At 43.3% G+C, this 15,340-nt stretch overlaps 1 protein-coding gene and 1 pseudogene across 2 annotated transcripts in view; one reads left to right on the top strand and one right to left on the bottom strand.

Moving 5' to 3' along the window:
* Nucleotides 1-3,899: 3,899 nt before the first annotated feature.
* The window catches only part of LOC122552300 (KH-type splicing regulatory protein), a 37,831-nt gene continuing 26,390 nt past the window's right edge, over nucleotides 3,900-15,340 (top strand). For both annotated transcript variants that reach the window (XM_043695026.1, XM_043695025.1), the window contains exon 1: nucleotides 3,900-4,261. In XM_043695026.1, coding sequence (XP_043550961.1) covers nucleotides 4,130-4,261 — 132 coding nt within the window. In that variant the 5' untranslated portion in view covers nucleotides 3,900-4,129. The remainder of the gene's footprint in view (nucleotides 4,262-15,340) is intronic.
* On the bottom strand, nucleotides 11,678-12,089 carry LOC122552107 (annotated as a pseudogene).

The following is a 15,340-nucleotide window of genomic DNA, read 5'->3' as shown; positions in this document are numbered from 1 at the left end:
CCAGCAATGGTATTCAGAATCTCCTCATCCCAGTGCTGCTTTCAGGAAGTCTTTAAATGGAAAATGGTTTCTCATGCGATGTCTTGCCAATGCAGCTGGTAACCTGGTAATGCATGAGAATTTTACTGCAGAATGTGATGTCAGAACACTGTATGTACATAGTTATAGTTTTAATAATTTAATAAACGCACTTGCTCTTAATTCCTCACTGCTGTTCATTGAGGCTGATCTGTGAACTGAAGGGACAGTCCGAATCTCTGACTGCTATGTGATGCCCTTTAACTTTCAGATTATTCTATCCTTTGGAGCAAGTTTGCAACATAAGATTCATTGTAGCATCATTTTACATTTGTACAGTACCTTTGATATGGCAACACATCTCAAGATGATTCACAGCTTATATCAAACATAGTTTGACACTGAGTTACTTCAGGAGATTTTGGTGCTTACAGGAGTGTCTTGAGGTAGAACACAGAAAGAGCGAGACATTAAGCGAACCGAACTCCAGAGACAAGGGAGCTGAGGGATTGCCTACTAGTGGTGCAGTAATACAAATGACAGATGTCATCCTCCCACTTAATAAAGCGTAATGTGGACAGCCATTTGACTTGGAGAGGATTGGGCAGGATGGTGAGGCTTTGTTCAATTAGGGGCAGTAGTCATGACACCAATTTTTCAAGTACACACTGTAAAACAGCAGAAACAAAAGGTCAACCACACTGAGTCAGTCATATTCCTGTCTCAAAATCTAGAGATCTGAACCCATCCACATGGGTGGAACTCCAGTACAAAGTGAATGGAGTGCAGCACTGTTTGTGGTTTTCCAAGTCTAATGAGAAGTGCAGACAAGTCCCATTACTCCACATACCATACCAAGCGTGTAAATGTCTTATTCAGTCACCAAAACTGATCAATTTCTTTCTTTTTAATCACAATTAACAAGAGCAAGAGACTTTTATCAGCCCTTTCAATAAACTCAAAACAAACTAATTTATTCTCAACCAGCTTATTCTTTAAGTTGCAAAACTGGTCGTCAACTGAGCTCATACACAGAACTAAACTCTATCCCCTGAATCCCAAACACACAGACATTCATACACAGACTGGACACAATTCTGCAGTGGTATTATGAGAGGAAAAGTTAAGAAGGAAAGTTAACCTAAATCTTTGAGATTAAGTTAACGGTTCAACTTTAAGAGCTTTTGAGGGAGATGGGAAATGCTAATTTCTGGAACTTTCTCTGATTCCCATAAGATATTTAATTAAGATGTAAATCTCTTCAGCTGGTTTTCTTTAGGGATTACTTAGAGTGAGAAACATTTTCTCTCCTGCCACTTTTCTTCCAACTGTCACAAGTTGGTGAGGACAGAAAAAGCAACTTTAATTAAGAGGCTGTTGGAGACAACCTGTAGTACAGGTGGGCATGAAATGTCCCATCTCACCAATTGATGACGATCAGGGCAGCTTCCCCCAGTATCCTGGCTAACATTTATCTTTCAACCTACATCACAAATAAAGATTATTTGATCATTATTCTAAACTGAGCTTAAGCTTGCTGCCATTTTACTGACACAACAGTATATTTCAAAAGTGCCCCCACTTTCAAAAAATTCCGGACATTCAACAAACTTGAAAGGTGAAATCATTGAAACAAGCAACAAAGGAAATGGATCAATCTCTTTAGTACAGCTAGCCTATTAATCACACAATAATGCCCTTACTACATTACCCTGCAATTTTCTCAACTTCAAATATTAATATAGTTTTCTTTCAGAAATCATTGCCAAATCTGCTTCTATTGTCTTTCTAGACAACACATTTCAGATCATAACTGTGATAATTTTATCTACTTTTGCCAGAGAAAACCTATTTCTTTCTCTTTGCTCTTAACAAATCCACTTGATTTTGAACCGCAAATAAATCTCTATTTAACCAATCTGAAGAAGGGTCACTGGATCCAAATCTGCTTTCTCTCTGCTGATGCTGCCAGATCTACTTTAATTTTTCTATCAATTTCTGTTTTTATCTCTATTTAACCATCTCTGTTCTAAACTATCCCTGTCTTAGCCATACAACCAAAATCTCTAATCCTAGGCACCATCACAAAAATCTCCTTTGCTTCCTTGCTTCTTGAAATACAGTCCCAAAAATTGGACAAAAGTATTCCAGCCAGAGAATTCTAACTAAACACTAAATTTCTAAAGGTCAGGGAATTTGAGCTAAGCGCTAAATTTCTAAAGGTTTAGCATAACTGGGTTGCTTTTTGTACTCAATTTCAACAGCCAAGGATTCTATCCATCTAGCTAATGATGTTTAAATCTCTTGAATAGCTCATTTGGGTTTAATAGCTTATTACTGTGTATATATTATCTCTAAATTATATTAAGATAACTCTTCCAACAGGAACTATCTAGGCAACAAGTTACTTTAGACATTGTTCTTCAAGTCGCACGTGGAACAACGAACAGGCAAGGCTCCCCAGCTGACCCTGGTCCACTGCAAGTTTTCTCACTCCATCCAGGTAGTGTTTTGCTTTTGGAGGCCCTCCTCAAAAGTACTGGCTGAGTTTTCTTTGGTGAGCTCCATCTTCTTTTCCAACCTGCTGGTGTCCACTTAACTGCGAATGACAGGGAGGCAGTCTATATGTTTTCCCAATCTCCAATCGTCTCTGTTTCACAATGCCTTCGAGGCACCTTCGTCCTGCGTAACATGCCTTCATTGGGTAATGATGCCTCTTTAAGTGATACCTAACATTTTATTCAGGCAAGGCTGGCAGAAGAGATCTAACAAACTAACTCAGGTTCAGGTATACCAGATCTTTTTAAATCAGTAAGAGTTGTGAGGTAAAGGCAGGAAAGTGGAGGTGAGGATGATCAGATTAGTTGTGATCTCATTTGAACTGCCTGCCTCGTGTTCCTTTGTCTTAAAGTGACATCATTGTGCTCTTCAATGTGTCAATGGCAATGGATTGCAGTGGGCACCACAGTGATATGTAAAAAAAAAAGGAAACTATTTTCTAATCTAACCTGTTCACATATATTATTACTCACCTCTGGAACAGGTAGGACTTGAAATCTAGCCTCCTAGCTCAAAGGTAGGGGCACGACCATGGAGCCTGCTCAGAGTGCAGCCTCATAGCTGTATTGGTGCCAAGGCCATGGGGAGCCAATGGAAGACAAATGGCGCTTTGCCAATCCTTGTATAGCCCTCATTCACCACAAAACCCTCCCTGACGGATGATGCCGTCCACCAATTTCGCGGAACAAGCTTGCAAACATTAAATATCACACAGATACTGAATATCTACATGGAAAAAGGAGGTGAAATTTTCTCCTCATCTTTCATCCAACCTGCCCTCCATTTCTTTTCCTTTGCACAGCATGACATTGCAGACCGCCCTCCGACCATTCCGCGCGGCCATTGGCGCCGCCGCCCGCCGGAACAAGCTTGCAAACATTAAATATCACACAGATACTGAATGGAAAAAGAGGGTGAAATTTTCTCCTCATCTTTCATCCAACCTGCCCTCCATTTTTTTTCCTTTGCACAGCATGACATTGCAGACCGCCCTCCGACCATTTCGCGCGGCCATTGGCGCCGCCGCCCGCCAACCAAAACGCACGCTCCGCCGCTTGGCCGGCCCTCGCGGTGATGTCACACGCACTCCAGGATCCCGCTGCAGCACATGTCCGCCAATCACAATGACGTCGAGGACATGACGCGTTGCTATTAGGTAACCGTGCCATCAATCAGGCAGGCGACAAACGCATACGGCTTTTCCATTGGACAATAGCCGCGTCCATCACGACGGCATGGCCAAACGTCGCTCGTCCATTGGACGAAGGAGCTGTCATTCACACCGTGCTTTCAGGCCCTCCCCCTTTCCCCGTTCCCCCCCCCCCTCCCCGTCCGTCTCTTGGCGGTGTCGAGGCGGGAGGGTTGGAAGCCATTACTGGGCCCGGGCCTGCGAGCGGCGAGGATTAGGAGGCTAACTGGAACCGGTGCCCGGGCGTCAGGCGGGAGAGAGTGAGGTGAAAAAAAAACAACTAACGTAATCCAGAGCCGCGGATCCACCCGCCGGGCGAGCGAGCGATCGAGCGAGTCGGTGCAGCGGCGGACCCAGCTGGAAATGGCGGACTTCGCGGCAGCGGCGCCCCCGCACGCAGTCGGTGCCGGCGCGGCCGGAGCCGGGGCCGGGGCCGGCGGGGCGGCCTTCAAAAAGCCGGACGCTTTCGCGGACGCGGTGCAGCGGGCACGGCAGGTCAGTTATAGGGGGAGGCGGGGGAGCTGTGTGTGAGCAGGTGGACAGGGAGGGAAGCCTGGCCGACTAGGCCGCGCCGGGCTTCTACATGGGGGAGGTGGCGGCTGGTGTGGGGCGACCCTGTGTTCTCTCTCTCTCTCTCTCTCCCCCGGGGGAGAGGGGGAGCCCTGGGAATGGAAGGGGGATCCGGCACCTCCTCCCCTCTCCCCTCTCCTGGCGTTGCCCGGGGTCTGGAAGGCTTCCTTCTTACAGGCCGTCCCGCCTGGAAATGGTTTTTATAAATTAACGTCCTCGCCCCTGCTTCAAATCCTTCCGCCCCATCACAAAAGGATCGTGGGTGTACCATTGGGAACCTCAACAAACCTACTGACTGTTTAGATTTATTGTTCATCAAAGACATGTGGCTTCACATCAGGCTCCCCAGTGCGTTTTTAAGCAATTCAGAGCGCGCCTCTGGAACAGGTTGAGTGACTTATAGTTAACTCAGCCTGCATGAGCCCCATTTCCCCTTTAAATGGGAATTTATTCATTTATAGTCACTGCCACTAACTTTGAATTGCATTCTCTGTAATGCAAGATACCCGTGTTTGCTTTGTGCCTCTCCATGATAGCATGGTTTTGGAGAATGGAGTCCATTGTATTTCTCTTTGAGCAGGCGTATAATTTGTGCGTTTTTGAAAAAATCATTTTCCAGATGTTCTGTCATGTGCTGAAATAAAAGGTAATTCATTCTCCAATCACCCCCAAAAAGAAATGACAGTGCTTGATCTTTACAACAGGTCAACTTGAGTTTGAGGTCAAATGGCAGTGCATTGCAACCAGTTTCCAATTCTTGCAACAAATTTACAGTTAACTTTTTTTCACAACTTGTTAATCCAAAACACACATTGTTTAATGTAAAATTGGCAGTGTATAGTTCTGAGCAGTGTGAGAATGGCTTTTTTTGTGTGATGCCTTCCTTGGATTTTGAAACCTTTCTTTTTGGAGGAACATTGTGCAGGACTGCGAGCACTGCTCTAGCTGAAGTGGGAGGAATTGATCATGTTGGAATCCCAATGTGGAATTTTCCAGATTCTGAATCCCTTAATGATGCTGATCATGGGTGCGGGTATAATTGGGCAGGGTGGCTGTAAGTTATATTTTGGGGATGTGTAGGGACAATGAAGTTCAAGTGGACCACATTGTTCTTTCATTTAAAGAAGGATGTTGATGCATTGGAGGTGATTTGGAAGAGGTTAATAGGGTTGACACCAAGAATGAGCAGCTTGTCTTGAGGAAATATTGGATAGGTTCTGAAGAAAGATCCCATCCGAAACATTGACTGTACTTTGTCTGCTGTCATGCCTGTTGAGTTTTTTTTTTACAGCAATTTCTGCTTTTTGAATTGTTGCCTCTGCAGTTTTGAAGATCGAAGGTTAACTTGATTGAAGCTTGAGGTCCTCAATGATCTTGTTGAGGTGGATGTAAAAAGGAAATTTGCTCTTAGGGGTCAGTGCAGAGCCTGAGGTCTCTGTTTAAAACTTAAGGTTTAACTCTTTGGATCAAGCTGAAGGAAACTTTTTCTGAGGGATGTGGAACTTGGGAACCCTCTTCCCCAGAAGGTGGTGGAGGAGTTGTATATTTTGAAAGAAGAGTTTGCTAGAAACTCTTTTCTCAGTTTGACCATCCTACCCAATTTGTGACACTGCAGGCTGAGGAATTGCTAAACCTAACGCTGTTCCTCTAGCATTAAAATACACCAACAGCAAAGCCATTTAATTTGTTTAGACAGTTCCGGATGGCAACTGACTCTAAAATGAAACATGATTTTCTGCTCTGAGAAAGGAAAATACATCACTGAACTGAGCAATTCTTTCCCAATCTGGAATGTTGCGTTCAGATCTGGACACTGACCTTGAAGGTCACAATGACACAAGGTGAGTGTGTGGGGGGGCAGGTTGCATAACTGTAGCTTACATTTCCATAACAATGGAAGATCAGGGAATGAAGTGATCAAAAATCATAACATGAGTGACATCTCACTCTGGGGAATTGACAACAAAGACAATAGACTTGAGGGAAAGCATTCATTGAATCAGGAATCACTTTCTCAAAGGTTAATGTAATCTGAAGCTCTCTTTGTCCCAGATGGTGATGGATGCTATAGGTCTATTTAGTATTTTTGAGAGATTTGACAGCTAAGGGCATCGCAAGAAATGGGGCAAAGACAAGTAAATAGAAATGAGACGTAAATTGGCTAATAATGTGATTTCTGAAACTGTATCTTTCTCGTTTTTCTTCAGGTTGTCTCCCTTTAGCTTGTTGAATCCTTATTAAGGCACAGTGATGCGCAAACTTACTGACAAAGCTTTTAATCATGGACTGGATTCCCTTCTCAACTGCCATCACTTGTGCAACATAACAGTCAGCATGATTATAGTCTTAGCATCTCGCTCTTGCTCTTGCTTTTTCTCTGCCATTTGTTGTGGTTGTGGCTGATCATCCAATTCACATTTCCGACGCCCCTCTCCCAAGTCCCTCCTCCCTACCTTTTATCTTAGCCTGCTGGAGATGAACTCGGATTTCACCAGTTTCCTCATTTCCCCTCCCCCCACCCTGTCTCAGTCAAATCCATCAAATTCAGCACCGCCTTCCTAACCTGAGATCTTCTTCCCGACCTCTCCGCCCCCACCCCAGTCTGACCTATCACCCTCACCTTGACCTCTTTCCACCTATCACATTTCCGACGCCCCTCTCCCAAGTCCCTCCTCCCTACCTTTTATCTTAGCCTACTGGACAAACCTTCCCCATTCCTGAAGAAGGGCTTATGCCCGAAACGTCGATTCTCCTGTTCCCTGGATGCTGCCTGACCTGCTGCGCTTTTCCAGCAACACATTTATTAAGGCACAGTGATGCGCAAACTTACTGACAAAGCTTTTAATCATGGACTGGATTCCCTTCTCAACTGCCATCACTTGTGCAACATAACAGTCAGCATGATTATAGTCTTAGCATCTCGCTCTTGGCTCTTGCTTTTCTCTGCCATTTGTTGTGGTTGTGGCTGATCATCCAATTCACATTTCCGACGCCCCTCTCCCAAGTCCCTCCTCCCTACCTTTTATCTTAGCCTGCTGGACAAACTTTCCCCATTCCTGAAGAAGGGCTTATGCCCGAAACGTCGATTCTCCTGTTCCCTGGATGCTGCCTGACCTGCTGCGCTTTTCCAGCAACACATTTCCAGCTCTGATCTCCAGCATCTGCAGACCTCACTTTCTCCTCATCCAATTCAATAGCCAGTTGCTGTTTCTCCCCAAGTACTTTGATCCCTTTGACCACAAGTGCTATGTCCACCTGCTTGAAAGTTGAAAATGTAATGTTTGACCTTGACTGCTTTCTATGGTAGTGTATTCCACAGGCTCACCACTGTGTCTTGTCCAGTTTGAAGTTCATAGGTTTTTGAGATCTATCCTCATTCTTCTGAACTCAAGCGAATATAATTCCAACTAATTCAATCTCTTGTATGTCAGTCCCACCGACCCAGGGACAAGTCTGGTAAACCTTCGCTGCATATTCTAGATAGCAAGAGCATCCTTCCTCCGATAAGGAGACCAAAACTGCATATAATATTCCAGGTGTGACCTCACCAAGGTCCCTGTAAAATTGCAGCAAGACCTTCCTGCTCCTGTACTCTAATCCCCTCACTATGATGGCTAACAAAAGTGTTTACTTTCTTGACCACCGGCATGCTTAACCTAAGCAACTGGTGTACGAAGACACCCATATCTCTTGGCACATTCCCTTCTCTCAATTTATCATTCAGATTATTTCTAATTTAGAAGTACAGTTTGTAACCATTTCACCTTCCTGATTTTGCTACCAAATTGGATAACCTCTCATTCATCCACGTTGTACTGTATCTGCTGTGCATTTGCCCACTCACTCAGCTTGTCCACATGAAATACTGAAATGTCTGCCTCCTCCTTACAGCTCACCTTTTTAGAAAAGTTCAAAAGCGCTTACTTTGTTCTTGTGTCCTCGGTTTCTTTGTTAACCTTTTTTTGTCATTTTTATTGCCTTTTGAAACTTTCCTCTAGTTGAGATATTTTCTAATTAACTTGTATAAAGATGTCATTACCCACCCCTGGAGCAGATGGGAATTGAACCCAGGCCTCCTGGCTCAGAGCTAGGGACACTACCAATGCACAACAAGAACCCTGATCCTCTGGTTTACCATTTAGTCTTTACCTCATTCTTTTCAATTGAACACTATCCTAACTTCCTCTGTTAACTCTTTTGTTTATCCCTTTCCTAGGATCCTCCTTCCTCACTTGTTTTTATGCTGCTTGCCTTTAACGGCTATTAATTTTGGCTTTTTACCATTGCTTTTCCCCATCAACCCCGTTTCCTAATTTTTTTAATGCTGTGACATTCTCTCCCTGGGTATCACTTATCAAAATACTGTTGCCATTTACTGTTGCTTTGTAGGTCTACATTTTCCCCCATCTCATTATTTGACAGCCACAACTATCCCAATTTACCATAACACCAGTCCCAGCATAATTCAAGCATAGAATGACCTACTGGAACTATGTTAGCTTAGCTTGGTTATACATTCTGGGATAATGCAAGATTCTTATTTTGGTTCCCATGTTCATTCTGAACTATTTAACTTTGTTTCCCATTTGTCTTTGGCACATTATTTTTATATATCCAACAGTTAAGGAATTTGAATGTTTCATGATATTCAGTTTTCTGTGCAATCTCAATTGCATGGTCATAAATGTGTTGACCATCTTTTACACTGAAAAATGTAATTGCTGAATTACTTCATATGCTGATCTGGTGAGCAACTCAGGTGGGAGAATGGGATGAGATGCATGAAAAGGTATGTTTTGAACTATTCAACTAATTTGGAGCATTTTCAGAAGCAGCCCTATTTCTCATTAGCCTCCTTCTGCACGCACTCCAGTTGAATTGGATTTTTGCTTTGGTTCCCCCAGTGGGACAAAAAACCCTCCCATGAGGACAATCTTAGGGAGTTACCACTGTACCATGTGTTGAATTTACCTACACTCATTGAGCCCAGCCGAGGTACAGAACCTAGCTAATGTGGAATGACCAGAATTAATCTCATTTCAGGTTGCTCTGAGAGCTTTGAACCTCCACAGGAGAATGATCTTTGTCTCACAGCATAAAGTTAACTGTGCTCTTGAGCAACAACTTGCATTTTGGAAGCATTTATAGGGTAAAACATGTCGCAGTCAATAATGAAATGTTAAGCTCAGCACCATCCAGGACTGTGCCTGTTTGACTGTCCTGTGCAGCACCTTTAACATTGACTCCCTCTGACTCCATGCCACTCCTTCAGAGTCTCTGGGTCAAAATCCTAGAACTCTTGCCCTAACGGCTCTGAATGTACTTAGCTACCATGGATTACAGCAATTTCAAACTGTGGCTGTTTGCTACCAACAAACAGTCGCATTGTCCACATTCTGTGAACACATTTATTTTTAAAATTCCTGCCTTCATTTGAAGTAGCGATGTTTCTTTCTGAATTTGTTTTGTCCCGTTAATTCTGCATCATTTTCTCCCCTACCCGACTGTCACACCGTGTTGCTGAAAGCTGTGCCTTCATTGGCTCAGTCCCAATTATTTGGAATTCTAGAAGCCCATTTCTACTTAAGATGCTCTTTAAATACAATTTTTTGGCAAAGCCTTTAGCCACTCTGATCATTTATTGCTATGTCTCATTATGATTCTGGATGTTTTCCATGATTTGGGGGGGGGGGGGGGGGAGGAGAAGAGAGGTTCTTGTTTGTTCTGGTGTCTAATTGCAGAGAAGTTAGAACAGTAGAAGCAGCATAAATGGGTGGAGTTAGGCTCCCACAGAACCAGGGTTTTAGTTTAGTTTCAAGAGTTGTTGGAGGTTTGAAGATGATGACATTGAAGCTGCTAGATCTTTGTCTTTCTCTACAGCGAAATGCTTGGGTTCTCTTCCTGCTGCCAGAATTGCACGTGGGATAACCTCTTTTACTGAATTTGCCTTTGTCAGGGATGTATTTATGGGCTGTTACTATGTTGGAACGGTTGCCGTTTAGTAGTTGAATACTCTAACATTCTGTTAAGTTTTCCAATAGAGACAGACAGGAGGCTGAGGGAACACAGCAAGGCAGGCAGCATCAGGGGGGACAGACAGGAGGCTGGGGGAAACGCAGCAAGGCAGGCAGCATCAGGAGGGACAGGCAGGAGGCTGGGGGAACACAGCAAGGCAGGCAGCATTAGGAGGTGGAGAAGTTGATGTTTCGGGTGTAACCCTTCTTCAGGACTTCTCCACCTCCTGTTGCTGCCTGGCTTGCTATGTTCTTCCAGTCTGCTGCCTGGCTTGCTGTATTCTCCCAGCTTCCTGCCTGTCCCTCCTGATGCTGCCTGGCTTGTTGTGTCCTTCCTGCCTCTTGCCTGTTTATGTTTTGCTTTCCAGCATCTTCAGTATTTTGTCTCTAACTAAGTTTTCTAACAGAGTCAAAGTTAGACCAATGCTTTCTTTTGTTTGTATTTTCACTGTACGGTAAGAATGAAGTGTTTCTCTTAAAACCGAGTTATGTAACCAATCAAATTACGTCTCAAACACAGCACCTTATGCTTGCCTTTAAATCAGAAAACGTTTAGGTCTGGGCCTATGTCCTTGATATATTTGAAGCAGGTGTGGTCTGGTCCATTATAAAGGTGACATGACCCTGTTCTTACTGAACTTAAAGTGAAATAAAAAGAATTTGAGGAATGCAGCAGGTATGGCAGTGTCTGAAGAGAGAAATTGTTTTAAGTTGCGGTGGATGTAATTTTCCTTCTATTTCCATATCACGGATGCTGCCTTACTCTCTTTGTTTTTACAGCATTTTATGTATTTATTCGACTACCAGTATCTGCAATGTTTTGCTTTTATTTGAGCCTGAAATGAAACTGGGCCACATGTTCCTTTATTCTAACACCACCTGAGGAAGGGAACTGCCAAGATAAGGGGTTAGTCTGATTCAGAAACTGGCAAATGCAAACTGGGAAGTATGTGATTCCTGACAAACTGATGGTTCTTATGTACCATGCAGTTGCATGCTGCTAGCCAGTATTGTCCAGAAGTAACCACACTTAACTTGATGTCCAACAGAATGTTGAATTCATGTTGTGACCAGAGACTCTAAATTTACTTGATGCACAAAGGAAGTTCAGTTGTTCATCACATGAGTCTTTGCCCTGAGCAGGGGACAAAACCGATCACGATGCCGATTCACAAATACAGAGAATACGTTTAAATAATGCTTGATGATTCCTAATATACCATCTTGAATTTAAATTACAGTGGCTGTATATAAGGCAGAAAGTTTTGTTTAAACTTTGTGAATTTCTACTCTAAAGAACAAAGACTGCAGCTAAGAACGGGATTACTTAGTCCTTCCTTTTCTTGTCTCCTCCCAGCTCAAAGCTCTTGTACCTGTTGATAACCAGCATTCTCTTCTGATCGACAAATGGGATCCACACACTCCAGTCTTAAATCAATCTTTATGGTCTTAGCCTTTTCTTGAAATAGAGGCTTTGGCTGCCCACTATAACCACTTTGTTTTCTGTCATAACATCACGGATCTTCTGCGCACAAAGGATCCTCTCCCTTTTTGTACTGGATAACATTACGTGGCTAGTGCCTGCAATATTCCTTGTACTAGATCCTCTGAATCTTTTTTACGTTGACCATTTTGCAGTCTTAGCCCTGAGCAGCGAAGGGGAAGCGTAATGGTGGTGGCTGGCGTTCGGAACAGGAGAGATTGCTGGCATCTGTGCGACGGTACTCAGGCAAAATTTGCAACTTGCAGAAGAGGAGGGGAGAAAACAGCAAGCAGAAATGAGACTAAATCGCAGGCATGACAGTTGCATTCTGATGTAGTAGGTGCTGCAGCCCTAATGTTTTCCTATTTATATCAGTGACATGGGCGAGAGGAATGGAGGTGTCATAGCTCATTTTGCAGATGATACGAAGATAGAAAAGCTCGTCATGAAGAGGATATGAGCCTGTAAGTCAATCGTGTTGGCTGTGTGGTAAGAATTCTAGCAAACTGATTATCATGTGGGAGAGTGTGGAATTTTGCATTTTCATAGGTGTTATGGAGATGCATTATATTATGTGTTGCTCGCAGGACTTGGGCTTTGGAGGATTGTGGCAAATCAGTTCATTTATGTTTTGTGAAGATACCTGGAAAAGAAGAGGTTATCGAAAGTAAATTCACAAATAGAGATTTTTAAAAACCAGAATAGGGATAGCTTTGTTTTGTTAGGGTTTGTTTGAACAGTGAGTCGCTTAAAAAGGTGCTTGTTGTATTTGATGGCTTTGAAGGAAAGACTGCTAAGAACATGCTGCCCAATTAGTCTGTCCTTTCTGAAAAGAGAACTCTCCTGTGAGGTCAGGGTGAAGCCGATTTTTCCTTTTGAAAGAGTAATTGCTCAAGCTCATATCCTGAGCACAGTATGTCTGCAAGACTTCAGAAACAACCATGTGTGGTTAGTGACTTGACTGCACTTGCCAAAAGATCAGAATAACAGATTCTGGAACATTCTACACTTTATCATAGAAATGTACAGCACAGAAACAGACCCTTCGGTCCAACTTATCCATAGCACCCAGATATCATAAATTAATCTCGTCCCATTTGCAAGCACTTGCCCATATCCCTTTTAAGCTCTTCCTATTCATATACACATCCAGATGCCTTTTAAAATAGAAATGTACAGCACAGAAACAGACCCTTCGGTCCAACCATAGCACCCAGATTCATAAATTAATCTCGTCCCATTTGCAAGCACTTGCCCATATCCCTTTTAAGCTCTTCCTATTCATATACACATCCAGATGCCTTTTAAATGTTCCAATTGTACCAGCCTCCTCCCATATCCTCTGGCAGCAGATTCCACACACGCACCATCCTCTGAGTGAAAAGGTTGCCCCTTAAGTCCCTTTTATATCTTTCCCCTCTCCTCTTAAACCTATGTCCTCTAGTATTGGACTCTCCCACCCAAGGGGAAAGACGTTGGCTACTTAGGTTTTCCATGGCCCTCCTGATGTTATACACCTCTGTAAGGTCACCCTTCAGCTTCTGACTCTCCTTTGCCTTGAAGCATCTGTTAGCCTGAGTGTATCTTTCTTTTTACAAGCCAACCTCTGCAAAAGAATCATTTTTCTCTTTTCCTCAAGAGTGTGTGTTTGAGATGTTTAGAAGGATAAGCATTTGCACCTGCCTATTCCTGACCACATATATTCATGTATTTCATTCAATAAGTTTAGGTAATAAACTGACTGTTTCAACTAATATAACCATGAGAAAGTTGGACCAAATCAGCAGGTGTGGCAGCATCTGTGGAAAGCTAAGCTATTAATGTTTCAAGTCTGGTATGACACTTCGTGACTGGTTGTATTGGTTGGTCTTTTTGTTTTAACACCTGATACAGATAACACCTGGAAAAAGTAATGCATTTTGATGTTGTGATATGTGGACCAGTTTAGATTAGATTAGATTCCTTATAGTGTGGAAACAGGCTCTTCAGCCCAACAAATCCACACCGACCCTCTGGAGAGGAACCCACCCCCTCTCTGCATAACGCACCTAACACTACGGGCAACTTAGCATGGCCAATTCACCTAACCTGCACATCTTTGGACTGTGGGAGGAAACCCGGCAGACACTGGGAGAATGTGCAAACTCCAAACAGACAGTCGCCCAAGGCTGGAGTTGAACCTGGAACCCTGGTGCTGTGAGGCATCAGTGCTAACCACTGAGCCACCGTGCTGCCTTTGAGCAACTGTCTAAGGACTGGAAAGGTGAAAAAGCAGAATGTTAAATAAAGAGAATTACCATAGAATTCCAGATCCAATTTTGTATCCACCAATATCTTGATCAAATCCCCTGCATTTAAGTCTGAATCATTAGTATTCACCACAAGCAGAATGGGTCCCAAAAACAAATCCTGTGGAACTTGACTGACAGACTTCCAGTCTCAAACATACCTTTGAATCCAGTGTGCCACTCTACCTTGGATACTATGGGCTCTTATTGTCCAAGATCCTAAGCCCACTCGTGCCTCTTCTGTTACTGTTCAATTCTTATAATATTTCAGTCTTCCAACCTGACGTCTGTACCTGTGCTGACCTTTGTCATTGTGCAGACTGATAGTGTATTCATTGAGGGCACTGCCTACATTTTGAGTCCGCACACAGCGTGTGGATTGTAACAGGCCCGATTAGGGAATTCAGACTGTCCTATCTACTGTTGCTGGTGCCCATGTTATGTCGCCACATTTTTATACCTTCTGTGTGGGTGCTTGCTGATGTGATATACCATGTGTGGGTTATCAAGGGAGTGTAACACAACAGGTGCAGCTTGCCTACTCAATATAGCAGTGTTACGTGCCTCTTTACTCCCTGGACAAGCTTTGGCTATATTGAATCCTGAACTCACCAGATAATCCATGCCATGTATATTTATGATAGTGCATAGAAAACAGAGATTACTTACACGCTCAAAAGCTACTGCTGTGTTTCGGATCAGAACTCAAAATGAGGTTCTTATTCCATTTGTCTCAACCAATGACTGAATGGAAGTAGTGAACTAATACATTTTAAATGGCCAGAACAGCATTTTTCAAATGTTTGGCCCTCGGTATCAGCATTTTACATTTCTTCAGTCTTTTCTTTTTAAAGGAGTTTTTTGAGAATGCAAATTTTCGCCTTCTGTTTTGTGGACAATCTCTCTCACTTTTCCAGCAGGTCTGAACAATGATTGCAAATAAAAATATTTTCTTTCCCAGTCTTCTGTCTCAAATGTTAGCTTTACTGTCAGCCTCAGCTGAGACCATTGATGGTGCCAGCACCTTCCTGACTCGGGTCTGTCTCCTGGACCATAACAGGAAGGCTTACCATATGCCTACCCTAGAGATGAGTGAGAGGAGAGAGTTTAGTGTGTGAATCTTTTTTCAAAGGTTGTGGGCAATTGACACAGTGAGTTAACACTTGGGATTGTATGAAGGAGTTACGTTGCCTTGAAAGGACCCCCTTGAGACGCAGTG

Source organism: Chiloscyllium plagiosum, chromosome 8, assembly GCF_004010195.1.
Source record: "Chiloscyllium plagiosum isolate BGI_BamShark_2017 chromosome 8, ASM401019v2, whole genome shotgun sequence".
NCBI lineage: Eukaryota > Metazoa > Chordata > Chondrichthyes > Orectolobiformes > Hemiscylliidae > Chiloscyllium > Chiloscyllium plagiosum.
This window is presented reverse-complemented; position numbering and strand designations above follow the sequence as displayed.